At 51.8% G+C, this 26,962-nt stretch overlaps 10 protein-coding genes across 10 annotated transcripts; 4 read left to right on the top strand and 6 right to left on the bottom strand.

The window, feature by feature from the left end:
• Positions 1-153: 153 nt before the first annotated feature.
• Positions 154-1,709, bottom strand: HMPREF1541_09393 (uncharacterized protein; the record flags this gene model as incomplete). Its single annotated transcript, XM_008714067.1, has 2 exons — positions 154-1,606; positions 1,660-1,709. 2 exons carry the CDS (start codon positions 1,707-1,709, stop codon positions 154-156), a joined length of 1,503 nt encoding a protein of 500 aa, XP_008712289.1.
• Positions 1,710-2,432: 723 nt separating this feature from the next.
• HMPREF1541_09392 (uncharacterized protein) lies at positions 2,433-4,238 on the top strand (the record flags this gene model as incomplete). The annotated part of the gene is made up of 2 exons (XM_008714066.1): positions 2,433-3,102; positions 3,151-4,238. The coding sequence occupies 2 exons, from the start codon at positions 2,433-2,435 to the stop codon at positions 4,236-4,238; spliced, it is 1,758 nt and encodes a 585-aa protein (XP_008712288.1).
• Positions 4,239-4,908: 670 nt separating this feature from the next.
• On the top strand, positions 4,909-6,315 carry HMPREF1541_09391 (uncharacterized protein; the record flags this gene model as incomplete). The annotated part of the gene is made up of 1 exon (XM_008714065.1): positions 4,909-6,315. The coding sequence occupies one exon, from the start codon at positions 4,909-4,911 to the stop codon at positions 6,313-6,315; it is 1,407 nt and encodes a 468-aa protein (XP_008712287.1).
• Positions 6,316-12,703: 6,388 nt separating this feature from the next.
• On the bottom strand, positions 12,704-14,827 carry HMPREF1541_09390 (uncharacterized protein; the record flags this gene model as incomplete). The annotated part of the gene is made up of 1 exon (XM_008714064.1): positions 12,704-14,827. One exon carries the CDS (start codon positions 14,825-14,827, stop codon positions 12,704-12,706), a length of 2,124 nt encoding a protein of 707 aa, XP_008712286.1.
• Positions 14,828-15,397: 570 nt separating this feature from the next.
• Positions 15,398-17,082, bottom strand: HMPREF1541_09389 (uncharacterized protein; the record flags this gene model as incomplete). The annotated part of the gene is made up of 5 exons (XM_008714063.1): positions 15,398-16,040; positions 16,089-16,284; positions 16,340-16,494; positions 16,543-16,842; positions 16,895-17,082. The coding sequence occupies 5 exons, from the start codon at positions 17,080-17,082 to the stop codon at positions 15,398-15,400; spliced, it is 1,482 nt and encodes a 493-aa protein (XP_008712285.1).
• A 604-nt stretch (positions 17,083-17,686) lies between these two features.
• Positions 17,687-19,286, top strand: HMPREF1541_09388 (uncharacterized protein; the record flags this gene model as incomplete). The annotated part of the gene is made up of 3 exons (XM_008714062.1): positions 17,687-18,349; positions 18,399-19,066; positions 19,121-19,286. The coding sequence occupies 3 exons, from the start codon at positions 17,687-17,689 to the stop codon at positions 19,284-19,286; spliced, it is 1,497 nt and encodes a 498-aa protein (XP_008712284.1).
• A 104-nt stretch (positions 19,287-19,390) lies between these two features.
• HMPREF1541_09387 (uncharacterized protein) lies at positions 19,391-20,818 on the bottom strand (the record flags this gene model as incomplete). The annotated part of the gene is made up of 1 exon (XM_008714061.1): positions 19,391-20,818. The coding sequence occupies one exon, from the start codon at positions 20,816-20,818 to the stop codon at positions 19,391-19,393; it is 1,428 nt and encodes a 475-aa protein (XP_008712283.1).
• Positions 20,819-21,757: 939 nt separating this feature from the next.
• HMPREF1541_09386 (uncharacterized protein) lies at positions 21,758-22,474 on the bottom strand (the record flags this gene model as incomplete). Its single annotated transcript, XM_008714060.1, has 1 exon — positions 21,758-22,474. One exon carries the CDS (start codon positions 22,472-22,474, stop codon positions 21,758-21,760), a length of 717 nt encoding a protein of 238 aa, XP_008712282.1.
• A 243-nt stretch (positions 22,475-22,717) lies between these two features.
• HMPREF1541_09385 (uncharacterized protein) lies at positions 22,718-23,848 on the bottom strand (the record flags this gene model as incomplete). The annotated part of the gene is made up of 1 exon (XM_008714059.1): positions 22,718-23,848. The coding sequence occupies one exon, from the start codon at positions 23,846-23,848 to the stop codon at positions 22,718-22,720; it is 1,131 nt and encodes a 376-aa protein (XP_008712281.1).
• Positions 23,849-24,646: 798 nt separating this feature from the next.
• HMPREF1541_09384 (uncharacterized protein) lies at positions 24,647-26,837 on the top strand (the record flags this gene model as incomplete). Its single annotated transcript, XM_008714058.1, has 3 exons — positions 24,647-24,829; positions 24,878-26,582; positions 26,635-26,837. The coding sequence occupies 3 exons, from the start codon at positions 24,647-24,649 to the stop codon at positions 26,835-26,837; spliced, it is 2,091 nt and encodes a 696-aa protein (XP_008712280.1).
• Between the last annotated feature and the right edge of the window lie 125 nt (positions 26,838-26,962).

Genomic DNA, 26,962 nt, shown 5'->3' with positions numbered 1-26,962 from the left:
AGGCCTGTTAAGGTATGCGGTAGAATGTTTGTCATTGTCGTGGCATGCAGCACTAACCAACCAGCCATCTCAGTCGTTCCAGAGAAACACCTGCTGTCTCACATTGCTGGAGGGCTGCAGATCGATTCCGCCCATCGGCTTCCGAATTTCGACTCAAGCCTCGAACCACTCTTCCCACACCTCCCATAATGCGTCCGGCTCCCGTGACGACAAGAAGAACTGAACCACGTTTCCCCTCTGCCCATCAGCCCGTGTCCTGCGAGGATGGACCATCGTAGCCTGCAATCTTGCTGCCTCGCGAGGCCGGTGTTCGCCCTCTAAGCGACCCTTCTCTTCTATCGCGATGACACGCTCCGAAATTGCAATTACCTGCTTAGCTTCCCATAGACCTTCCTGTTTCCTTCCTCTTGGGAGCAGATCAAGTGCAGCCCGGCGCACCGTTGAATCGCGGCACTTGCGGATGGTCATGTAGAGGGGCGCGATGAGGCCAATCTCGAGTGAGAATGGCTGTTGCTTGAATTCAGACCTGTCGAGAAGCTGCACGACAGTTTCGGCAACGTTGACAAGTCTTCGAAATGATGGCAGGTACACGTCGTAAGCACATTCGTCGACGGCTAGGGAGCACGCCAGCCATATGGACATGATGATGTAGGAGCATTGTAGAGTCAAGACAGCAATCTGGTTGGCGACATCATCATCGGAATAGAGACCCGGTTCAAGAAGTGGCCAGAATCTGGTCTTCCACTCGTGCAATCTGGTCTTCAAGACGTCTCTCTCGGGTGACAGCAGCTCAAGAATTCTGCTCTGAGGCACGTAAGTCAGCTTTGCCCTCGAACCTTCGGAGATGAGTTCATGAATGTCGCCAACAAGGTAGAAAAAAGCAGCCCGGGCCTCTTCGTGAGTATCGAAGGAGTTGTCAGGTGACCCAGCCGGCGTTCCAGTGATGGGGCTGCTGTAGTCTGCGTATGCTGGACCATACAGTAGTGCCAAGATTCTTAATCGTGCGAGCAACTGTCGAACACCATCTGTGATTGGGCTTGGAGGGACCGAGCCACCAAAATCGTTCCAGTACTGTTCGAAAATCTTTCTGCCTGATCGGAAGAGAGCCAATGCTTCTGAGTCATGGCCTTGGAGGCACTCTAGGCAAGTATATAGGACGTTCGAGACAAGGGCCGTCTCCTTCTTGACAGTGCCCGGCGCTGAGAGCATCTCCTGAATGGACTTGTTGTAGTAAGTGAGCGCGGAGCGTGCAGGCAGATCGGCATCTGGAAGACCCTGTATGTCCCTTCGTTGCATCATGAAAGCGCCAACTGCAATTGCAGCGTAGCGTATGGCTGGATCCGCTTCAGAGAGTTGGGGGACGAGGGTCTTCCAGAAATCCACATCGCTAGCCACGACACTTTGCTTACGCCCATCTTCGAGGAAGATCCGAAAGTACAGATCTTCTTCCTCATTGGCAGCTCTAAAAGGAGTGAGGACACGCGGAGATGGCGACTTTGAACTGGGACCAAGCTGTCTCCACGGTGCGTAACCCAAGCACTGTCGGCCGGCTTTAATGCAGCGCGCACAGGCAGGTTTCTGCTCATCGCATTTCACTCGCCTGGATCTGGGACAAAGTTAGTTAGCTGCAGGCATGCGCGGGAAGCGGAGACAACGCACTTGCAGGTGCGGCAGCCCGTAGTGCTCTTGGGCTTGCCTAACTGGCTCATGTTACAGTGTGCCGAGATATCGGGGTTGGATGAGGTTCTGTGGATTTGTGGAGTCAGATAATCGGGTACAGTATCTTCAATGTTTCCAACTTGCTCGTTATTTGGTGCTCACGAACGAAGCATGGGAGCCGGAGCACGGAAGGCTTTTCATATTGTTGACATCGCTTCAGGCGCCATCATTTCGATAAACAACATTGCCTGGGTTGAGGCTCAGAGCGTTGCTGATACAAGTGTGGGGGCCATTGTATGAGGGCCGTCTCGCGGATCCACAGCAACCCCTAGTAACATAGAAATGAGCTCGGAGGCTTCGAGGTCGCAAGTAGGTACCACAGGTGTTGCGAGGCTTGAGTGGGACTTTGGTTGACACTTGAACAAGGGGAAGTAGGATGATCGCAGCAAGGCTTGGCTCGTTTCTCGCGTTATGGGGCAACCCCAGGCTGTGACGACCAATCACAGACTGCCCGGCCTGCTATCTTTAGGAAAGCTAGGGGAAATTCTTCACTCGACCTCATGGCTGTGCGCCTTCATCTCCAGGCCGCCATCTCAATACACAACGCGGCGCCGAAACTTGACGGGCGATTGTCGAGGTTGCAAGTGCCAGTGATGGAGCGAGCTGTAGCTGCTCGCAGCAGCATTAGCGCTAATGTTGCTATAAGATGGAAGGCGTGCCTCAGTTCTAGCTGAGCTTTTCAAGGTAGGCCACGACCGTGTCTCATTTGCATCATGTCCCTCGTTGCTCTCTTTCTCGCATCTCTTCTATTCAGCTCTCTGGCTTTATCGCAGCCCGCTGGCTTCAAGCCGGTCCCATTGGCCGGCGCAGTCTACCCAGCTCCTGCCCATCTTAGCCAATCCGAGACCTTTGCAAAAGCCAACGAGACGTTCAACAATGAAATCGTGCGAGCCTTCAAATCGGAGAGCATCTATGGACCTTTGCACTACAACGCGTCCTTCTCGATCGAGATCTACTCCCTGAATGAAGACGCTCCCCTTCTCACCCACCATTTCACGGGCCCAAAACTACCAAGCGAGTCTGGCGTGAAGATTGTCAACTCCGACACCATCTACCGGCTAGGAAGCATCTCAAAACTGCTCACGACTTACGTCTACCTCATCAATGCAGGCTTCCAAGGTTGGAACGATCCGATCACCCAGTATGTTCCTGAGCTACAGCAGTACGCTGAGAAGAGCAAGACAAGTCCAATCGATGTAGTCGAATGGGATGCTGTGACCGTGGGTTCCCTGGCCAGTCACTTGTCCGGTATGACTCGAGATGGCTCGCAGCCTCCATCGACTGATGCGAAACTGGCTGTTGCTGGCCTTCCAAAGGTACCAGGCGTACCTGGAAACTACTGCGGCGACCCTGTAGTACAGGAATTCCCCTGTGACGATGAGAGTACGCATTCAACCGTCGTCAAGCCAAGATCGAGCTAATATGAACCAGGCTACCTAGAGAATGTCCTCTTCCGCCATCCGGTCCTCCAAACATTCGCCGCAAGCCCTATCTACTCCAACGCAGCTTGGAGGCTTTTCACAATGGCTTTGGAGAACATCACCGAGAGACCATTCTCCACTCTCTTTGAGGAAACGTTCGTCAATGCGCTCGATCTTACTGCAACCTCAGATACTGTTCCGTCGTCGGATGAACAAGCGGTTGTACCCGTCAATTCATCTATAAGCTGGTTCGATGCGGATCTGCGGGCATTCGAGCCCGCTGGCGGGCACTACTCCACGATCAACGACCTCACCAAAGTCGGCAAGGCTATCTTGAACTCGACCTTGATCCCTGGTAGCTACACACGACGATGGATGAAGCCGGCGGCGTTCACTTCCGACCCTAAAAGTATGGTTGGTGCACCCTGGGAGATCTTCAGAGCGCCAATGAATCGAACATCCTGGATGTATACCAAGTCTGGCGATCTCGGTCTTTACTCGAACAATATGATCCTCCTGCCGGAGTTTGGCATTGGTATTACTGTTCTCACTGCCGGTTTCCAAGCCTCAGCTACTTCACGGATTTTATCAGACATCATTACCTCTTCCTTTGTTCCTGCTTTTGATCAGGCAGCAAAAGAGGAAGCTGTTCCTGCATTCGCCGGTGTTTACACTGACGTGAAGACCAACTCGACAATGACTCTGGATGTTCTAACGGACGAACCAGGCCTAGTCATAACTAGCTGGACCTTCGGTGGCACAGACGTCTTTGCCATTATGCAGAAAGCCATGAGTACCACTGCTACCATTGTAGGTCACATGTACCCCTCCGGCCTGAACTCTCCAGACGGCAAGCAAGTAGGCTGGCGTGCAATCTTCGAGTCCCAGACAGCGAAACCAGCTGGCGTCTTTTCATCCAGTGGAACAACGTGGTTTTCAGCGGAAGGAGTGGTGTATGGAGGACAATCAATTGGCGAATTTATTTTCGATGTGGGCGACGAAGGGGCGGATGGGTTGGAATTCAGGTTGTTCGATCTACCGATGGAGAAAACTACGGGAAGCCTGAGGAAAAAGGGAATTTCAGGGCGGAGTTCGTAAGTCGAGAGTCCATACAGAAAACTTGTAGCTTCTGCAAGTCCCACCTGCTCGCACGTGGCGAGAGTTCTCTATGTTGAAAGCACGAGCCGCTGCTGGGGTTTAGGCTCTTGTCGACGGGATGAGACCCACATGCCGAGAGTACGACCGGCCCATGCTCCTTTAGCGAATCATGGGAAGGTTCCAAGAACGGAAGCGAGGCTGAGCAGGTCGGATTCGAGGCTGGTGGCTGTTTTCGACGAATCATTGTCACCTCCTGCAAACGCCATACCGGGACCCCGAATCAATAAGAACAAAGCAGTCAGCATCTGGGGATTGCTCAAGAACTCTCAACGTCACACTATAGCAGTGGATATCGCTCGACAGAATGGATGAAAGACGTCCATTGAAGCGCAAATTGAAACAACCACAGTCACCCCTCGCATGTGAAGCATGCCGAGTAAAGAAGGTCAGATGTGATATCGCTGCACGGAGATTCCAGTGCTCCCGATGCGAGCGAGGCCAAGTTGATTGTAATATCGTCCCAGGGAAGAGACGCCACCTCGTGTCCAGGATCTTCGGCTCTCATGGCCGCTCTTCGAGTACGGAGGCCTTTTCAATGAGCCCTTCTTCCAATGCAGAGTCTGGAAGCCCGAGGACAACTACGGACGAGCCTAGAACTCCGCTGTCGACGATGAGCTGGGCCAGCCAAGCGAGTAGCGTCACTACAGTGCCTTCCATCGGCGACCTGTCCCATGAGGATATTGCGTCAGCTGTCCATCTCAATGAGAAGAACTCCTTGCCTTCATCCGTCAAACCTCTGGCCACCACGCTCGCTCACCACACCCGGGACGAGCTTCTTTCACTAGGATGCTTCGAGCTGCCGGATTATGATACTTGTCGCGAACTCATACGAGCCTATGGCCGATGGATTCACCCCACCCTACCCATGGTTGATCTTCTTCAGCTCTCGGCTGTCTTTTCTGATAAAGATTCGGGCAGTGCGAGCTTGCTTTTGCTCAAAGCAGTTCTCATGGTTTCGTATCCTCTTGTAGGGCACGACACCAGTCGCCAACCTGCCCTCGCTCGCCAAGTTGAGTCCCTGGTCCGAGCCAACGCAGAAAGAGATCCGATACTGGTTCTGCAAACTCTCATCCTCATGACCTACAATGAAACCGACTCGCAAGGCCGGAATAGCTATTACTGGATGCGAATGGCAAGCAAATTTTCCGCTAGGCTGCTTGCTGATGCTCAGGTACTGTCAGACACACGTCCGGCTTTGCGAGCAACATTTTGGTCGCTAATGGCAAGGGATGCAACTGTGTCATTGGCGGCTCGGAGACCACGCCAATGCAAATTCGAGATTCCAGCCTCATTTCAAAAGCGGCCCGCGGTCGTCAAGATGCAAACGACTGGTTTCCTCGACTATGAGACGAATTCTCTACGATACAGCAATGTTCAAGAATCCTTGCACGAGCTATGCAACGCTATCCAGGTGACAATGGACAGCAAACACAGCCAGGACAGTCTTGCGTCCGTCCAAGAGCCTGCAGAGCTTCTAACAGCATGGTATGAGCACTGGCATGAGAGGCTGAGGAGCATTGCGGATCAGACTGGTGAGCCGAGCTTTCGAGTCCACCAAGCCGTCATCTTGGGTTACTGGTCCCTTGCCGTGGTGACACTGCACTGTTGGAACCCGTCTCACAAGCTCGAACCGACTCCTGAACAATCTAACAAGTCCGAGGTCGTAGCAACAGCACTGAACACCATAACCTCGGTCTACTTGTCATTGTATGAGCAGAACCTCACACAGTACATACCCAGTACCGCTGTTACTGCACTGGCACCGGCCGCAGTGGCCCATCTCATGAACAGCACCTCGCTCGACTGGGAGGTGCGTGCGATTAGCACCCACAAGTATTATCTCTGTTGGCAGGTTCTTCGAGATCTGAGCTCCAAATACGAATCAGCTGGTCAAGTCATGTCAATGATGGATACTCTCGGTCAAGGGCTCAAAGACTCGTTCGATACTGGCACTGCTGAACAAGCCGCAAGATTGAGAATTTGGTGCACCGATCTGAGGTCCTCGATGGGAGGTTAAAAGCATTTTCGATGGATCTTCCTATGTTGGACGGGACCTCTGATCGCATTGATGACTTGTAAGGGTTTTTAAACGGTGTCATGAAGAACATACTAGGATCACCACTGATATCACGGTCGGGAGAGAAGACGATACTCTGGTTCCAAGAGATAGCGCACCAGCGGGTCTCCACCGATGCTGCAACGCAGAGATGAGTACTCCATTGATCTTCAGCACAGAACTTCTGGCTACCATTCTGCTTGAGCAAGTTACTACAGTAGTTTGTGATGTAGCAGTAGCTGGTTTTGAATACTAGTAAACCTCACGCTGCCATTAATACTCAAGCTATACCTTTTTAATGTTTCCCATTGGTGCAACGTATTTCAGACACGTATCCAAAGACGCTGGGAACTTGGACCTGCGCAATAGCCCATTCTCATGGAGCTTACTCCGTGAATGCGATTCCCCCGCAGTGCTTGACGGCGACCTTGACGTCTTCGGTGCCTGGCCCAAGGGAGGACGGGACGCTCTACGCCGCAGCAGTGACCACGTCTCGATGTTGCAAATGCAAACAAAGTCTATGGACCAACTACATCCCGAAGCAGTTCAGGAATACTCGGTATGGGTGTTCACTACAGCATATACCTACTGTGTTCTTATATGGCGCCCGTGCTGGCATCTTCTGGCCCATCCTCACCACAGCTGCGGGGCCTGATGACTACTCACACCAAGAGAAGTCTGTGAGTGTAGGTAGAACACTCGTGTTTCTAGTTGTAAGTCCAGAGGAAAAGAGGTACCAGGGGTCTACAAATTGACAGTGAGGTTCCTGGGTTTCTTAGAAGGGCACAATAAAGAATCGACAAAGTTGAGCAGCGGGCTCCGAGTGCTTCATGTACCTACTGGGCCCGTAAAAATGTTTCTTCATGACCTGGGTCATTCCGAGGCTTAAGCTCCCCTCCCTTGGAAACAGTGTCAGCAACTCGCCTAAAGTAAACAACTAGACCAGCATCACTCCTAGATTCACCCGGTGATTGACAGCTAGAGGTAGCCTACCTACTTAGCCCTCCATCGTGCAGCCTCGCTGTCTATATGAAGGTTTAGTCCCCTGGCTATAGCCAAAGTCAAATCAGCCCACTCCTAGGTGATCAAATCCTGTGGTCAAGAGCACCCCAGCTGGTCTCAACATAGTCTGGACACACTAGAGTTGGTTTGGAAGTCCTGCCGGGCAGAAACAGCATTGCCGTCCCATCTACAGCATCGCTCTTATTGATAGCGACGCATTCTGAGGTCCATGCTGTCCTGTCCCCGCTCAAACGTTAGAAGTCAAGATACCACATTTCATTATAGCGGTGGAGACGAGCCTATGATGTTCTTGCAATTGGACAAAGCAAGCGAGAGGGGCTCGGCCATATAGTAAGTACATCGACTTATGTGTGAGCCGACCTCTATCAATGAGAAACAACATACTCGGTAGCTAAATGTACTCATCTCTCTTCAGAATGATCGGGGGTACGAAGAAATGTAGACGTCGATGAACAAGGAGCACCTGGTGCTGGACTTCACAGGTCTGCCTACCGTAGTGCTGCTAGTCGTTACTTATCTATCTGCATTGTTGTCAATCTAGCTGTGGTATCGTTATACCAGACGGCCACAACAGCAGGATCTTGCCTTCGATCCGGACTAAATGCTACAAGGTTCTTTATTGCCGTGACGGGGCTCTCGTTGGTGCCCATTACCGAGGCTTGCTCTATGTTCCACGGGTTGGGGAGGGACTGTGCTTTGCTCTGAGTAGGCTCTGAGCTTGCAGTATACCCGCCGACGTGTCTTGCCACACGGCCTAAGAACGAGGCAACCCCCAGCAGATTGTGACTCAAGCTGAAACTTGTACTACCTGGTGCAAATCTGTCCTTCTGCATCCTTAAGTACTGCTCATAACCACGCCAGAAATAGCAGCGCAGAACATCAAAGCAACGTTCGTGTGATCGTGACCATCGCCTCTAACATATCAGCACTCTGTATAGCATCGATTACTTTACAGTTGCATGCCAGTCTACATACTGACTACTTCTTCCGGACCCACAGTGTGCGGCTGCATCTTTGCTGTCTCCTCTGCATTGAGCTCAGTCCTAGCCACGATGGCTAGTGTGTTGTTGACTCACAGAGGCCGGTCGCCTACCATATTCAGCAAGTCAACAACCTTCTTTTCGGCCTCATTAGGCCTCGATGTGGCATGTTTACTATCGCGATCGAGGCTGGCTGCTGCGACTCACTAAACTGAGTCTGGTTTTCTTGAAGACAGTCGATGGTTTTGTGAACTTTGTTAGAGCTCTTTCTATCCCAGACTGGTTTTGGGGTACCCAGCAGTCGACTTCGCTCGTTGACATTGTCTTCACGCTACGTCAACGTTGACCTAAGGTGTCTGATTTATATGTCTACAGGGCTTGACCCTACGCAGCTCAACGCCATGAGCAGTGTCACTGCTGTCACTGTCGCCTCTACTATCACTGTCATTAAGTAGTATCGGACTGCACAAGACTGACGAGATAAGGTATAGAATCATGGTGCCAAGTCGTTCATTTGGGACATACTTAGGCATTTCATGGCTGCTAAAGGGATGATCGCCCTAACCTACAACCTCGTTGTCACTTCCGGTGCCACTTAACACCTAAAGGAAGGACATATATTAGACATGGCGCTTGCTACATAGGTAGTAAGACTTGAGAGTAAGCTTTAAACAATAGAATGGGGTATACCTAGGGTCCGCGGGTGGAAAACCTCGACCAAACTTCACTGGTACATATTATAGCTACTGAAATCAGGATTGAGTGTACAACAGAGGCAACGAAAACGATCAACATTTGCGTAAATGCATCCTGCTCGATTTGATAGCAGCCAAGTGATACAGAACACACAGTTCGCCATACTTATACTGCACGAGCTAGAAATCTTCTGATTCTGAAGAAAATTGCCGGCCGCGCATGTTTGGCCACAGTGAGGCTTTAGCTGTTCAATCCGCCATTGTCACCCTGGGCCCCGAACAATCGAAAGTACTCTCCTCAAGGCAGCGTTGTGAAGAAGATAATGGTCTCACAAACTTCGCCAAACCGAGCTACACAAGCCAGCTAGGTTCAACATATATCATCTTCCGGGGCTTCTTCTGATCTCGGTAGGTAATAGCGGGGCGGTAGTTGCGGTATCTCTTTCTCCATCGGTAATTTAGCGAAGCAGTCATATATCATGGAATGTTTGTAAGTCCTGGAGTGGGTGCAGAGGTTTAGCATGATACAGATGCCCATGATAACGTTGGGAATTGAAAAGTGAAATCATTTGGACAGGCTAGCAGGTGCTACGCGGTAAGTGCTTTTTTGTGCCCGGCTCCGTAGAATAACAAGTAGTATGTAACACCATTCGGTAATGCTCTAGGTTAGTCTAAGCTCACAAAGCTACCATCTGTCCTGGAGTGACGATGCAATAGGTGACCTAAATGAGGCCTAGATCCACCCAGTCAGTCTACTTCGGGCCACTTGGCAGGCACTAGCGACATGCTCGGGTTGTCAGCCATTCGGAATGCATTCGCGAGGTTGGCTTCGTGTGTCGGCGTTGACTTCGGCAACTAAATTTGATTCAAGTGCCGTCAAGATCTGAAGGAAAGTAGTTGTCGCTCTTAACACCGTACCAAGTGAAGCGAGCACTTCCGTTGTGCCAGCGCCGTCTGAGTCCGTCCGTCCTTGTTTATAAATCATCCTTTCTGCAGCGCATTCCCTACAAGCCCTGTGTAAGACAAGAGGAGGACCCAAGTGATACTCACATCGGGTTTGGGCAAGACATAAGAGATGATCAAGGAGACAGAGTAACATGAGTGTGATCTAGTATGCTGTCTCGGGGTGCCCAGGAGCGGTCTGGAAGATCTCCTAGGCGGTGCCTTGAACTGAAAAAAGGTACCCAAGAGGGGGTGTCCAAGAGGTTTACTTGATGGAGATGCCTTAAAGAAAGGTAAAAGTCATGGCATAACCCGAATTTTCAACCATATGGTTTCGGTAAAGCTCGCTGGTGTACTGATTCCTATCGTTGTGCTACATAAAACACTTAGGCATGTGGGGACCAGTCTACCGGTGTAATAAGTCAGTGGTTCTTGTACAATGTAGGGCAGCCTCTGCTTGTCATATCTCCAGTAAGTACCCATTATGTCGGCGAGATACACAACACCCGGCAGCAAGGAAGTGGTCCGCTTGATACATCATATTGTAGATCAGTGCCTCCTCGTCATCAGTGCACTTCATGCAACCCAACAGCCTCCATCATTGGGCGACACCTAGCCCGCAACAATCTCTTAGACCGTACATAGTCCATGCCTCAGACGGATAGGCAAGGTATACCTTATCGATGCAATCGAATGAATCGCCAGATAGAGAGCGAAGGCTTCAACAACTCATTAAGATGGGTCTGATAGCCCCGTCTAAACCAATGTTGTATGAAGAATATATGTTGATGAGTTTGGAACGGTCGCTTTCCAGATAACGGCCGAGAATGGGCTGATCATCGCGCTTGGGAAGACTTTTGTTGATGCCGCGGTTTCGCGTTTGATGAGGGAGGCATACCCTGCACAAGCCAGGCTAGCTCGGAGATCACAAGCGACGTCGACGTCCTCATCGCGAGATTTCCGATCAAAGTCCTCATAGGGATTTTAATGTGGTATCTGAATAGGGCCTTAGAGCTGAATAGTAGGTACTATTTGGGGATCACGTCATAGATGACCTGCGGGCGACACACATTTATCGCTGGGTGACGGGTGAGTGGTCTGTTCCCTCGAGACTGCTGCCGCTGCTAGCTGGGGTCTAATATGAATACTACATGGATCGCTCGTGATTTCATGTCGCGCAGACCGGGTGGCTAGGGTCCATGGGCCTGTGACTGAGTTGTGTAGTCTGAATTGAATCATGTTATCTGTGTAGATTCAGATATTGAGCTTTTATGCACGTTCATCAGCGATCGAAAAACTTGACAGGAAGGCTCCTGGGTTTGCTAGAAGGTTACCACAAAGGCTTGACAAATTGAGCAACGGGCTCCCTGGACCTATAGCAGATCACCTTCATAAGACGGCAAAAGTGACTGGCGCCCACAGAGGCTTATAGATGGTGGTCTGCTGTAATTCTTGCGAGCCTTCCCGTACGTTTCGTCGACTCCTGGTGGTCTCTTTGCAGCCTTGCCATTCTTCTGATCGTTTACCATTCTTGGTAAGAGGGGTTCAAATGGGTAGCTAGCTGATATGTCATCGAACACCGTCTATTTCATGATAACTCATGGAGTGTAGATCATTCTCTCTAATCATTTAGACAGTATCAGGCCTAGCTTAATACAACCAAGTCAATCTAGAGTCGTGACTTTTGACTAAGCATTCCAATATTCATGTGGCCCCCTTTGAGTAGGATTGTTAGAAAGGATACAAGCTTCGAGAGAGTTTTTGTTGAAGCATAGCCAGCATCTTGTCAAACCAGGGCCGTGGCCATCTAATCCGAGGTCACGTCAAGCTCCAGCGGAGCAGGTTGAAGCAAGCTAAGATTAAGCCGATATCTTGGATTAGACTCTAGATCAGAGGCGCTTAAGTCAGTCAATACCAGGCGCAAGCGAGTATTTTTCAGTGAACTTAAACGATGATGACTTAGAGGCAGGTGACCTAGCAACGACAGAGCGTGCGAAACAAGTAGGTATACCTAGATGTCGAATAGTGCTGAGCCGAAGTCGAGTAGTGCTACTAGTACTAGTAACGGAAGAGTGTTCAAGACGGCATTTATAGCTTCAACTACATTCCACGGTCTCTCTGGAATGGTATGCTTGGCAGCCTAGGTGAGAGCTGGAGATCAGCGGTATTGATGATGCTCTAGAAGCGATTCGCAGTATCTAACGCTGCCGTCTCCGCGGGAGCATGACACTGACGTTTGAAGCCGCAGCCGCACTTCACCAACGAAGACAAACACCTCGCTCATCGATGATGCAGTTGTGTCATTGGCGAAACCTTTGGCAGCGGGAGAGGCTCTAAGCACTCCTTCGACGGAATGCGTTTCAACTGGTGTGGACGAAGTGCATATAAAGCAATATATAAGCCCGACCTAGCCTATCGAAATACCTAATGCATGGCGTGTCGAGACGGGTAGGTCATAGATCCGTTAGACTTGCTCAGACTGCCCCCTTCGTTAGCTCAACTACCACTGTCTAGCTCGTTACGGCTGCGAATAATTAAGTCCGAACATCGACACTGGTCAGCGGTGCAGCATCGGATCATAATGTTACAGCTCCATCTACTGATGCGAGCGGTTATCATGGGAACATATCCTCTCATAACGCCCGTGTTATGCTGTTATCTAGTAGTTTTATCCTGTCACCTCGCAAAATTCGGCAGCCATTACCAATACTAGATATCGGTGCCGATATTGAGGAAATCCAGGTTCGTGATTTCCTGCATGAACCAGGCATTGCTCAGATTGAGAATGCTAAAGTCTTCTGCGGTCCAGTCGCGACGCTCAGGATCAGCGCGGAAAGAATTGTTCTCGGCCGCGGAAGTGGTCAGGTGCGACCGTTCGCCCATAGCCTCAACCTTTGAACCGAGCGCCTCCAGCACTTGCTTCGCACGCCCTGCAGAGCTGATACGATCTTCGTGGTAGCGCAGTATATCAATAATCTTCCCCCAAGTTTCCTGATAGTCCGAACTTTCCCAGGTCGACTCACTGAAGTCTTGGAGGCGACGAATGTTGTAGATCTTTGATGCCACGAGGACAGTGGCTGCAGAGAAAGTGAAGTAGACCGTGTACCAAACAGAATTGCGGAAAACAGAGTGCATGTTCGCGTGGATAGCTGCAACAAGCGACCTGGCAGCATCGGCACAGACACTTGAAGCTCGAGCATTGAGCTGTGACTCCAATGAACCCGCCACGCCTTGCGCACCGTGCAGATGATTTGATGACTGAGCATCTGCACAGGCCGAGAGAAGTGAAGGCCTGAGTAGTATAAGGCGTGCATATAGGTAGCGACAATGTAGGACATTAGACTGTAACTTAAAAACTTTGTCGATGTGCTCCTCGGCGCTTTCGTGCTGGTGCGGGGCATGAAACTGGAGATGGCGAGGAATGCTAGACGCAAACTTATCAAGAGCCGCACTCAATCTGATAACCTCGTGGAGGTTGTTCGTGCTGCCTTCGCTGGACGACTTCCCATCCTCCGAGGAGTAGACGGTAGCGAGAATATCTGACAGAATGTCAAATAAGTCTATAGAGAGAACGAAGAATGATAGTCGCGAACTTTGACCCGTCGGCTGAACACCACAGGCGAGATACTCGTCGTCTACTGCCACTGGAGGCTTCACGGCTGATTTTGTGAGCATTGATGGTCGGCCAAATGTCATCGACTGCAGCTTGTCCAGAATAACACAATTGTGCCAGACCCTTCGGCCAATCTCGCTTTGAAGTTGTGTAGGACATGACTGATGTCGTTGCTCAAGGTGAAGGCCCAGCCCCTGTGCAGAACGGATTGCGAGTCCGAGTATATTCCAACACCGGCTGGCATGATGTGTAGACTGAAGATATATGCTTATTAGGAGCAAGACCTGTACGCCCTCCATCGAACAAGTGTCAGCCAGGTGGCCCGCCAACAAGTCATGCGCGCGCCGATAGAACTGTGAAGATATACGCGCCCTCTCGGACGGCTCGACAAGCTCGCTGAACTGAGAGCCTAAGGCAAACACAAGGTTCGCGGTAGCCCAGAGTAAAGGGGTTTGACGTATCCTTGTTCCCTTCTGCAAGCTCGCGGTAGGCGTCCAGAGGGCATGATAATGGGTTGTAAATGTAGGTTGATGTAGAACGGGATAGAGAGGATGGACGATTGCGAAGAATGAGTCAACAACGCTGTCTGCAAGTTGACGGTTAGGTAAGGTCAATGTTGTAAGATCCAGATCCTCTGCTTCAGACACTGGCGCAAAAGATTCCGCGAGGTTGTTCGGTGGATGTTGAAGTGATGTGGTGCCGTCTACCATGGAGAGTAGATTGCGCAGGAATGCGATTGTTGAGGAATTACCAAACGAGACCGACTCGATTGCTTGGAGAGGCACCGGAGACACAGTGGCTAGCCCATCCACGGTCAAGCCAGCCTTAGCAGCATATTCCTCGCGGTGGTCCAAAAATGGTGGACGCGTTTGCGAAGGAGAGGTCCCAAGCTCATTCGTTCGTGCAAGAGGCAGCTGCGGAGTCAAGCCACTTGAACGCTGGCCCTTATCACGCGTTTCCCTTGCAGCCAACAACACGGCGTTGCCTTTCTCGAGCTCCTTTACCCTTCTCTCTAGCTCAGTGACATATCTCTGTGTCTTCAGGGCTGACTGCTGATACTGGCAGAAGTCTGATTGGCCGCGACTCTGGCACGGGGAGCAAACCGGCTGGACTCCATCACAGCGGGTCTTCCTTTCACGGCAGGAGTTGCAGACCAATTGTGCTTTCCGCCGCTTAGTCGGAGGTGAGCCAGGTTGTCGGGACCGTGACGAGACGTCCATGACGCTCTGCGAAAACACCAGGAAGGCAGTCAACAGATAGATGCTGGTGCGAAGGCTGGGCTTGGCGCGAGGACCCCATGACCAACAACGACTTAGGTATTAGATCTGATTCTCCACGCGTCAGGTGCCATTCTCCGACTCTTAGAACAATCTCAGAATCGTCCAAGTCGTGCAAGATAGAGTCACATCCAGAAAACAAGGATGAATGTTGCACTGCTCTAGTGTGGTCATCGGAGGCGTCGCTGCTGGTGCTGGAGGATGAGGAGGAGGGTGGTCGAAAAAAAGCGGGAGAGCACCGTGGACGTCTAGTAGCTGGCTCAGCTGACTGGTCGGGCCAATCGGGCTTAACTCTAACGGAACGGATTTTCTATCCGCCTAGAATACCTCTATGCATTTGCAGTTCGTTTGCTATTGACTGTAGTCTAGTATTGACACAACGTGTATCTGATATCTACAGCTACAACCACTATAGCTGTTTCTTCCACAAGAACAAAAGTAGCAGTTTCTGGGCAGGATCCACTGCATGAGCTGATTGATAGCTCGTGGCCTGCCTGAGACGCCCACCACCTTTCAATAAGTAAATCTGAACCTAGGATGGTCGTCGCCCAGGTTCTGTTGCTCCTGTACAGGGAGGTTCAGCCTATCATCACGGCCACCGATGTCGCGAACCTTATTCTCACGTCTAATAAGGAAGAGAAAGGTTATGGCCGCGAACCCGCACAACCAGACAAAGCCAAGGCCCATACCATAGCCGAGATGGTAAGTTGGCGCCTGGCTAGTCAGAAAGATGTTGCTTGCCACTACACCGCTGCAATTTCCAATAGAGAGCTGAACCGCGGCCCCGATTCCTCGCTTGTAGTGCCCTCCGAGGTTGTTGTTGAGCCATACCACAGTGATAGGTTGTGCCAGCCAGCACCCACAAGTGATGAGGTATAGCGCAAAATAGCGAGCTCCAACAGGAACCGTCATCATCGAGAGGAGTATGGCATATCCTATGGAACAAGTCAAACAACCGGCGATGATAAAACCAAAGCGGTGGCGTAGCTTGTCCGTGGCAATGCCGGTAATTAGTGTAACGACTGTTGCTGCAAGATAGATCGGAATTGACATGACTTGAGCTCTTAACGACGTGTATCCCAGCAGCTGGAGTATGGTAGGTGTAAAAAACGATGTCGCGTAGGTTGAAGTCACGATACCCAAGTACATTGCGGCGCTTTATGATCGTGAGTCTCCCGACCAGTTTTGGAACAAGGTCACTTACCCAAGGTAAATCTTGGCGTCCCCGAAAACGCGACCAGCAGTCCGTTTATTCCAGTGATTCATGCTGCTATCAGGTGTATCTGCGGCAAGTCGCTGTAGAACCATCTTTCGCTCGTCCTCGGACAAAAAGTGTGCTGTATTGGGCCAGTCCGGAACGACGAAATATGATCCAGATGCAATCAATACTGTCGCGGCACCTACAGAATTGGTCAGCGTGATCCGGGGGGAAGGGGGGTGCCCTCCAGCACTCACCTTCAAGGATGAAGATCCAGCGCCAGCCTTCGTAGCCTCCTATGCCATCCATGTGCGCGATAGCGTATGCGAGGAAGCCTGAAAAGGCCCCCGAGAGGATTGACGCGGCATAGAACAAGTTGATGCGCCACTGTAGCTCATGCCTTTTGTAGTACCTGGTGCTGATGAGTGTCTGCTACTCTCACGAACGAGCAGCCACTCACATGCTGATGAGATAGACGCAGCCAGGAACGAAACCAGCCTCAAAAAGTCCAATAAGAACTCGACAGGCAACAAGACCTTCAAAACTAGCTGTGACTCCCTGTCCAATGGTCACAACACCACAGCATCCGATGATCGCTGACAAGAATACCGAAGGTCTGATCTTCTTGAGTAGCATGTTGCAGGGCACCTCGAAGAGGACGTATGTAATGAAGAAGGTGTACAAAGCAGTATTATAGTCGCTGCCATGCATATTGAGAGATGCTTCGAGGCCTTGGATTCGAGCATTACCAATGTTGATTCTGTGAAAATTCTGGTCAGTAAGGGGATTGCGTCTGATGGAGCACGACATACCGGTCAACGAAAGCACAGATGAGCAACAGGCAGAGGATAGGTATCAGGTGGATATCGATCTTCCGGACCAATTTCTTGTCTGCTGTTGGGTCGAATGCAACCTCTTCAGGAGCCATATCTTCATGGTGCGAAGGTGGGAGCACCTTTTCAGACACAATGTCCACGCTGGTGTGAGACTTGACACTCATGGCTGCGAAGAACCCAGGAAACGGAGAACCTTCTTATCGGCTTAGGACAAGCTTGCGACCTTCGGTGGCAGAAGACAAGACGGAGTGCAAGTGCTGGATTGCCAGGATGGTATTCGGCGTCATTTATGTGTCCACGGCCCAGGTCCGCAGGCGAACAAAATGGGTCACACGAACCCCGTACCCCGGATCGTGCAGCGGCTGGGGACGACATAGGTGAATGCTGCAACTTTTAGCTAGACACCATCTCCCCGGTCGGCTGCTCCACACTGTCCTGGATGTACCTGTCGGAAACCCTATATTGGTCCGAGGTTCAGGTACACGCGGACATAAAGTCTTGGCGGCGTCGGATAGGTTCTCCATTTCCCCAACGATTCATCTCCCCAGGAACCTGGGGTGCTAGACTTCGAAAGCCATTATCCGGTGACAGAAACTGCTTGATACTATTGCTCGATATGTGGAGGAAGAGATGGAGAGCTATCCATCCTTAGAAGGCACCCTATCGGCCCCGTAGCGGGGCGCCCTCCCGCATGCCACTTAAGAGTTTCGCAGCGCTCCTGAAATCCCACCCGTTGTCTACCTTTGACCACCTGCAAGAAGATCAATCATGCTCTCGGCCGCCTCTGATTTGCTTTCGCAGCCACGCCACTTGGCGCTCGGCCTTCTGTTTGTTGCTGCCGCATACACAATTTCCACTCTCTCCTATAATCTCCTCCTACACCCCCTACGAAAGTTTCCGGGCCCGCCCCTAGCAAAAATATCCCGCCTATGGGCTCGCCATGGCAACCTCTACGGTCAGAAGTCGGAGCGAGTGCACGCCGCACATCTCAAGTATGGTCCTGTCGTGCGTGTTGGTCCCAACGAGCTGTCATTTGCTTCGCCGGCCGCTGTACGCGAAATCTATACCAGCGACGTCTTCGTCAAAGAAGAAGTCTTCTATCGCGCAAAACGCATCTTCCATGAGAACCATATGATGAGCTTCCGTGACCCTGAAGCCCATAGACAGCGGCGGAAGCTATTGAGTCGTGGGTTCTCACAGGCGGCAATGCTCGACTTTGAGGCAAACATCTCGGACAAGATTGAGACCATGCTTAACCAGTGGGCGGCTAGATGCGTCGATGGTTCCATTGACATCTACCCATGGTCTCACTGGCTAGGCTTTGATATTGTCTACCATTTGATGTTTGATGAGGATCCAGGTTCGATCCGAGCAGGAAAGCCACACGAAGTCATGCCGTACCTTCGCGCCTGGAAGCCGACATTTATCTATGTGCGTAAAATATTTCCCCATCTATGTTTTTGCGCTGAACTTTTGGCAGAAAGAATTCATGCCTTCTCTCGAGCAATGGGGCGTTTGGCTCCCGGGGCATGTGGGCGGCTACTTTCGAGACGTAAACACGTGGAAGAACTACGCTGTTAAAATAGTGCAGCGCTTACGTCAACGCGGTGCAAAGTCTCCATTCCTGCGCAACGTCTTAAATGGCGATAAGGACGGCTTTCTTGGTCGCCCACTAACGGATTCAGAAATTGCAGAAGAGTCTATGGGAGGGATGTTCGGAGGTTCTGGTACGACGGCCAACACTTTCGTATATGTTGTCTGGGCATGTCTGCAGAGACCCGACGTGGTAGAAAAGTTGAAGGTAGAACTTAACTCCCACTTCGGCGATCGTTCTCAGGTTCCGGATTACAAGTCCTGTGCAACGCTGCCTTATCTCCAGGCCGTCATCAGTGAGACTCTGCGAAGATACCCAACCATCATAGCAACCCTACCCCGAACGGCTCGGCAGCAGATCGACGTGGCAGGTGTTCGTGTACCGGCTGGCACAACTGTGGGTACACAAAACTATACAATTCACCGGGACCCGGAAGCTTTTCCAGATGCCGAAGCCTTCCGACCGGATAGATGGCTGGAAGAGGAAGGTGAGCAAGCTCGAAAGGATGCTTGGACGCCGTTCTCGGTGGGCACAAGAAAGTGCGTTGGGATAAAGTAAGCAGGTGCCCTCCTGTATCGATCTGGAGTTACTGACAAAATGTTATTTAGCCTGGCACAAATGGAGCTGACTAAACTTGTAGCCGCGTTCTTCTTGCGTTTTGATGGTGAGATTGATAAGAGCATGACTGATGCGGATATGAGAATGTACGACACGTTCAACGCAGCACCGGCGGGTGCAAAACTTTTGGTACAGCTAAGGGAAGATAAAGCCTGAAAAGGAAAGGCCGTCTTTCTCCTTGTATACCTCACGGTAGTCCTATTATATGGCATTTCCCTATCGCTTGAGACCTCCGTGCTAAAACTTCGGAACGGGGTTTCTCAAGCGTAAGTAATGGCCTTCAGCGTCTCACAAGTTCCCATCGAGCCATTCCACAGCTCTACAATCCGTTTTACTCCATCAAAGCCCAATCTCAGCATCTGCTCCGTTCCATCGAGCAAGAGATCTATCGACTGCTGTCCTCCACCGTAGTGCCTTGCGGGGATAGCAGCCGGTCTTAGGTTCAGGAGCACTCCGTCGACCCCCGCTACAGGCATACCGCTACATTCAGCAATCTGCCACTTACCCCACCAGCCGATCCATTCCTTCCAGCTGTCAGCATAACCAGTTTCGAGCGAACGAAAGGGTGCCTTGTAGTCCGCAGCCATGAAGAATAATGGAATTTCTGGCCAGGATTTGAGGTAAGAGATGGCATGCAACAGCTTCCACATAGCTGGGTTGGCCGAAGCAGAATTCGTCATGACCGTCATACCACAGTCTTGAGGTATTTGAGGTTTTGGCTCACTGCTGCCATTCTGCGGAAGGTCTGCGTATGCGATAAGCTGACAGCGAAAGCCAGGGAAATTGCCGCCTGAATGACCGAAACCTATCGAGTTCACGAACCAGGTCAAGGCAATGTCTTTGGTAACCCTTGTGAGCATGCGCTCCGCTGTCGCTTTTCGTAGGATGCCATCTCCCGTCAAGGACTTCTGAACGCCTCGACCCAGCTTCAGCAGGTCAGTAGGGGTCGTCCAAAGTCCGGCGGCCCCAGATTCAGGCTGGTAGTGCCACTGGGCTTCACATTCTTTGTAGCCATTCCAAAAACATCTTGTAGCATTTTCTCCTGCTTTCAGAGTGTAGCACGACCGCGTCATCCCCAACGGCTCGAAGACATGCTTCTGCATCAGCGCCGGAAACGACATCTTGGTTGCATGCTCCATCAGGCACTGCAGGATCGTGATACCACCGCCCGAGTAGATGAAGTCCGCGCCTGGGACGGAGCAGAACTGGATCCGCATAGTGTTGGAGTTCTCACGTCCCTGGAGTAGCTGATTGACCGTAGGGACATGATTGGCATCGGAGTAACCGGGGAAGCTAGGGACCGAGAGGCCTGCTGTATGGCTCATCAGATGGGCCACCGTCACAGCGTTGAAGGCTGCCTCGGTACGGGGATCTCGAGCTAATAGCTTCACTATCTCATTGGGGAGCAGATCTCGAATGCAGTCCTCGACGGAGAAGAAGCCCAGGTCGACCAATCTCATGGCGGCAACGCCAGCAGTGGGCTTAGAGATGCTGCAAGCTTGGAACAGCGTGTCCGTGTCATCTCCACAGGATGATATGCAGTGTGAAATAATCTCGCCGTTATCCAGGACGGCGATCGAAGCTGTGGAGCAACCTGCGTCCTGCAAAACATCTGCGGCTGACTCAAGATGTGGATCGTCTGTTGAGGACGCCACGAGCTGTTCAAGCTTGTTGAAGAACTTCGACATTGAGATGCTACTTACTATATGAGCCCAGTCTTGAGAAAATGACACCTTTGGAAGGCCAAAGGATGGGTTATTATGGCCGTCCATGCAAAAGACGCTGCCTGATCATTGTACTTGCCCAAATCAGATACAGCAGCTGCGGCCCGTTACTAGGTAGGCCCTGAGGCGGCAGCACCCCACTTCGCCCGCGGGGAAGTCAAAATTTACCCCTCTGAGGTGCAGGGGCACTTTACGGTATACGCGGCACAGCTTCTCAAGTTGTCACTATTGGAAAAGTTATGCATAAGATGGCTATCAGGTGTTTACGGCAATCGGCACATCAATATCCGACTGCCGGGGACCAGTCAGGCGTCCGATCCGCTGAACGAATGGCATAGTTTGGTGTTCCATGGACTGTCCTGGAATCACACGCGCTGCCCACTTGAAAGGTGTTATAAAAGCTCCACTGCCGCCTATCTTGCGAAAATTCTCACCCTCAATAAAGGCCACGTCTCTTGCCCCACCCGGCGTAAGCGCTGCGAGCACGTCACAGTCATGTCAGCAGCCACTCCCATCATTCTCTGTGGCAAAAGCCATGAAGTAGGCAACGTCGTAATGGAGCTGTTGAAGCCAGAATACGAAGGTCCGTAACCCGGTCTGAACATTCTTCCTGGCTGATTCTCCAGTCATCAACTTCGTCACAAGCGTGGAACAAGGGATTGCCGAGATTCCATCTGCATTGGACAAAGTATTCGCAGTCGTGACTGGTGGAGGGTACGATGATGAGGCGTTTGCAAAGATGAAGGACGCGACCATAGGTTGTAAGGAGATACCATGGCTGAGACCAGACAAGACAAAGCCTGGCCCGCAAGGTCTTCCAACTGAATATGCAAAGGCCGTGGCACAGAGGACGAAAGATACACTCAACTCGATAGATCGGAGCAAGAGCGGCGTGTTCCTGTACTAGCTGACCCGAGCCAAAACCTGTACAATTTCCCTGACCGTAGTTTCGTCCGTCTCCCATCTTTCCGTTTGGAAGAGGCTTGCCTCGCTCATTAACACCTGCTTGCAGCTCGCGTGGACTTCTTTAGCTCGGGTCTCCAAGAGCAGAGATTCCACGTTAAGCGACGTGACGCCGGCACCAGGCATTATCACGATCTTCTCACCTGCCTGTTCAACGAGCGATCGTAGCCTCGCCCGCGCAGACGGCTCTTCGGTAGACTGACCGCCGCCTGTCAGGACTCGGTCACATCCAAACTTGATGACATCCTCTAGCCCTTCATGCATGTCGACAACATCATCAAACGCACGATGAAATGTCACGCTCATGCCCCAGCGCTTGGCTAGGTCCACGAGTGACGCCACTCGAGGGTCAACCTTTTGCTTGCTTGTCAGTAAACCTACCACAACACCGTCGCAGCCCAGCTGCCCTGCAATGTCGATGTCGTGTTTAATGATCTCGATCTCTGCATCGGAATAGACAAATCCGCCGCTCCGAGGTCGAATGAGCACGTGGACAGGGATATGCAGCGCCTTTCTTGTTGCTCTTATGAGGCCATAGGAGGGGGTGATGCCACCAGTCTCTAGAAGTGAACACAGCTCAACCCGAGCTGCACCTCCGTCCTGTGCTGCGATGGCAGAAGGTAATGAGGCAGCGCAGACCTCTAGAAGCACCGACATGTTGTTGCACGCGCAGATTCACAGAGGAAGGAAGGGACGCGGTGTCGGCAAAAATAGCATTTTGAGGTGCGCCGGGAAATGATCCACAGCCCCCGCATAACCGGCAGGCCCTCCATCATTGGAACCATCAGATATGCACCACCTTCACCCTACCTGAAGGCTGATAGCATCGCTCATCCGAATATGCACGGATTGAGACGTCGGCATCGATATGCCTGGTGACTGGTACTTGAGCCTAGGTGGCTACTTGTGGAAGAGCCTCAATACCCCCTTCAGCACCTGATGAGCCATGAGCTGTGCAGGAGGCACTCGAGGTCCAACATATCCCTTGATCGGTGGGTGCCACATCGCATTAGCCCCGTTATTGAGCGCATGTTCAACCTCTCCAAGTTCAAACCATCTCGCTTCCTCCAACTCGGTCTCTGGATAAGTGATATCCTCCCCGCCTTCGACACATTGGCCCATTGCACCTATCAGCATAGTCGAGGGATATGGCCACGGTTGTGACGAATGGAGCTGGACTCGATCTATGCGAACGCCCGTCTCTTCATACGCCTCGCGGCGTGTTGCTGTCTCTAGGCTTTCCCCCGGCTCCACAAAGCCCGATAAGCAGGAGAAATAGTTCTCTGGCCAGCGTTTGCCACGACCTAGCAGCACGCGTTTTGCATCTGCAGAGATCGGGGCAATGACTACAGTGGGATCCGTTCGGGGAAATGCCTGGTTGTGTAGACCGACCCTGGTAGAACAGGCTCGCTGCCGAGGGACGCCTTGATCAGCTGGAGGGCATACAACCTTAGCTCCGCCATGAGTTGACAGCGTTCGACCTCCGCAGCTGGAGCAGAACCGGTTCCGGCTGTTCCAGTCTAGGAACGATCTGGCATGGCTGTATATGGCAGATTCTGGGTGAGAGAGTGTGAGATCCACCCTAGTGGGAGAGAACTTGTGGCCGCTTGAGGCAATGCTTCCTTTGAAAGTCGTGTAATGGCCGCCGGTGACATCAAGCGCAAAATAAGGCACGCCAGAGTAGCTGCCAAGTACCGCAGGTGTATCATCTGAGGGTTGAAGATCTAGACCGAGAAAGATGAGCGTGGGATGATGGGCAGCAGGGTCGAACTCGGCAATCTGTGCTTTCTCATTTTTCTCATAAGGCCTACCGATAGCATCTGCTACATCGTTGTATCCCAGGAACGCCAGATTCCCATCAGTAGTCCTCAGTGGATTAAGCTCCTCAAAGGTGAGGTACTTGGCGCTGGCATGCGTGGATGCTTTGTCCAGCAAATCATACTGAAGGCGAAGAAAGGACAGTCGAGTTATTGGACCGTTCGAGAAGTAGGCGTTATTGCCTTGACCAAAGATCTCGGTCAGCGACGCCATAGTTGCTCACAGGACGAGGAAGACAGAAGCCCTTGGTGCTAAGGTAGGCGGGTGTTTGAGGGGTCATCATTCAGCCGTAACGTTCAATTGCGGGGGAGCACTAGCCCGACAGTGGTAGCGCTGCAGGCGTAAACTCCGACCCGTGTGCCATGTCACGTGGGGAATGGTGGAAGATTGGGGAAGGCATTGCATACAATACTGGGTAGTGGAATGGCGAAGTGCAAGGTCGCCGTCGTGCAAGATGCCATACGGAATAGAGAACATCGAGCCCTGTGCTCGGCTGAAAGGCAGCCTTGCCGTGGGCTGTAGTGATCGCGGTTGGCGGGCCCCCGAATTTACCCCAAGATCTCCAAGTCTCTTTTTTGATAAGGTCCTCTTCACACAGACGCCCTCTTGGTCAACGACGCGGGCCCGTTGCATCAGGTGGCGAACATGGGTACTGCATCTTTCGAATCTCAAGCAGACCTCGGATCAACAGCATTCGATCGTGGGAACGCCGGGCCGTCCGAGCCTCCTCTTGCCTCGAAATGCCGGCAGAAACGAGTCCCAGAAAACGTCGAGTTACCTCGCGAGCCCGACACGCTTGCCAGAGATGCCGCGCACAGAAGCTTCGCGTCAGTCCAAAGTCGACGATCATTATGCCTCGGCCTAACTTAATCACAGTGCGACAACATGAGGCCGTGCAGTGGATGTACACGGCTCAAGATTGAGTGCCGAGAAACGTCGGCCAAAGCCACGTAGGTGAGGCCCGCAGATACAATACATTGCGCCTGACTTACGCTCCGGAGTGCACATATTATGCAAACATCGCTTCTACAGCAAGACCGAGGCACCGGCGAACGGCTCGAGCCGGCGACGACCACCTTTGTCGAAAGTCCATCGAATAGAGAACCTCCAGCATCAGAAATCAGCCCCTTAGACAGCCAAGCCTCTCCTGCCGTTTATTCACAGCGTCCATCGACTTATGAAGCTGCAGATCAGGTATGAGGCAAACCTATCATACGATAATTCCGGCTCAATCTGCTATAGGTATTTCGGCAAAGCTATCAAGCTTCTGGACTGCTCTCTGCCGCCGATGCTATTCCCGGAGGTTCCAGTATCATTAGACAGACACAACAAAAACGGATCGAACTACCTCTGGGAGATGTGCTCGGCACTGAGGTACCTCCGATCGCCATCATAGACTTCCTGCTCGATACATATCTCAGTTCAGTTCACTGGTTCATGTCTGTCATCCACGAGCCCACTTTGCGTGCCGAGATCCACGACATTCTCGCCCGAAATTCGGTTCCAGATCACCGCAGGCTCGTGCCCATCTTGATGCTTGTCATTCTTGCTTTCAGTGCTCGTTACGCGCAGCAAGATGCTGTCAAGCAAATTTTGCCTGGATATGACTTGTTAGAGATGGAGCCTCTATGGATCAAGCGGGTGGAAGAGAAATTGCTGGACGTTCTCGAGGATGGCGGCATCGAGGCTGTGCAGATCGCCATCATCCTGAAAAGCTACTACCTGTACGGCAACCGTCCAAAGCGTAGCTTTGCAATTCTCGGTGCCGGCATCAAGGTTGCTTTATCGATGAAGCTGCATCTTGAGGGCACATGGACTGTGGCCGACCCAGTGCGCAGGGAGGTACGACGACGCGTCTGGTGGTCGCTGTACGTGGCGGACGTATGGGCTGCGACGATATATGGAACTCCCTGCAATATTCACGACGACGACTGGGAGGTAGAGCTTCCTGGCACGATTGACGATGGCATCCCACGATGCCCAATGTTTAACTCAGAAGAAAATTTTGATGGTCGGACTTTCGGCCCCGTCACGATCTTCTCCTACCAGCGGTACAAATTCAGGCTCTACAAAATTGCCTTTTCCATCATCAACAACGTATACACACATCAGAGGGTTTCTCTCGCTGACACCATCGGCCATATCAAGCGACTGGATCAGAGGCTTCTGTATTTGGAGTCGCAGATTCCGCCTGAACTGCGCCTCGGCACCATCGATAGCAATACTGCCACCTATGACGAGACGGTGAAGGTGTTTCAGCGACAGGCGTTGGTACTGCAACTGTCGCTGGACAATTTTAAACTGCTTCTCCATCGCCCACTCCTGACATTGAATAGGCTTCAACGGCCTCTCATGGAGCCTCCGCGCGCAGTACACTCTTCGAACGACCCGGAAACGCATGTGATCGACGAAATGATAAAAGTCAGCAAATACCGATGCTGGGACGCGGCCGTGCGAACGTCACGCATTGGTCGCTTCACGCGAACATTGAGCGGAACACGCTACACTCTCGGGGCTTCATATATCATGATACAAGCCTTCACGGCAGCCATTGCACTTGGTATCTTTGCACTTTCTGATCCAGCGTCTAGACAAGCCTACGAAGCCAAGGGGGCTATCAGCAAGATAATGGGCTTTCCCAAGATCTATGGGTATAGATCCGTCATGTTCGATCAATGTACAGCCATTCTGGAAGAGCTGATCCGACTCATTCTGAATGCAGAGATGAGAAGCCTCGTCTCAAATACCACCAGGGATGCGACTCCAACAGAGCTCGGCACTAATGCGTTTCCGACACAGGGCAAGCAAATATCCGCGTCGGAAGCAACAGATACAAGCGCTGTCCAGCACAGTGAAGACGCCCTTCCGCGAGCCTTGCCATCCCTAAACATGGTTGAGGATATCAGCTACGGCAACTTTAGCGATGCTCTCCTCTCGCTTCATGACGGTAAACGCCCCCCCCCCCCCTCTTTTTTTCTACCTCTGCTTACATCTGATAGCCTTCAACGAGGCCCGACACGTGACTGGAGTCGCACCAGCGACCGAGAATGTGAATATGCCTCCAGGCCAAGGTATTGAACTGCAACCGGATGGTGGACTCGGCTCGTCTGCGTGGGCGTTCGGGACGGAGTCTCAAGGCTGGATATGGGACGAGTTCTGGCAAGTTCAGGATCTCCCTTTCTCGCAGCTCGACCCAAGCTGAACACGGCTTTCGATATTCCCATGATGGTCGGCATGACTTCTATGGATTCGTCATATGCTCACAATGAGCTTGCTGGCACTAACATACCGTCTTCGAGAGCACCGATATAGATGAGCCGCATCTAC

Source organism: Cyphellophora europaea (genome assembly GCF_000365145.1).
Source record: "Cyphellophora europaea CBS 101466 unplaced genomic scaffold supercont1.10, whole genome shotgun sequence".
NCBI lineage: Eukaryota > Fungi > Ascomycota > Eurotiomycetes > Chaetothyriales > Cyphellophoraceae > Cyphellophora > Cyphellophora europaea.
The sequence above is the reverse complement of the archived record's forward strand: the minus strand, read 5'-3'. Positions and strand labels throughout refer to the sequence as shown.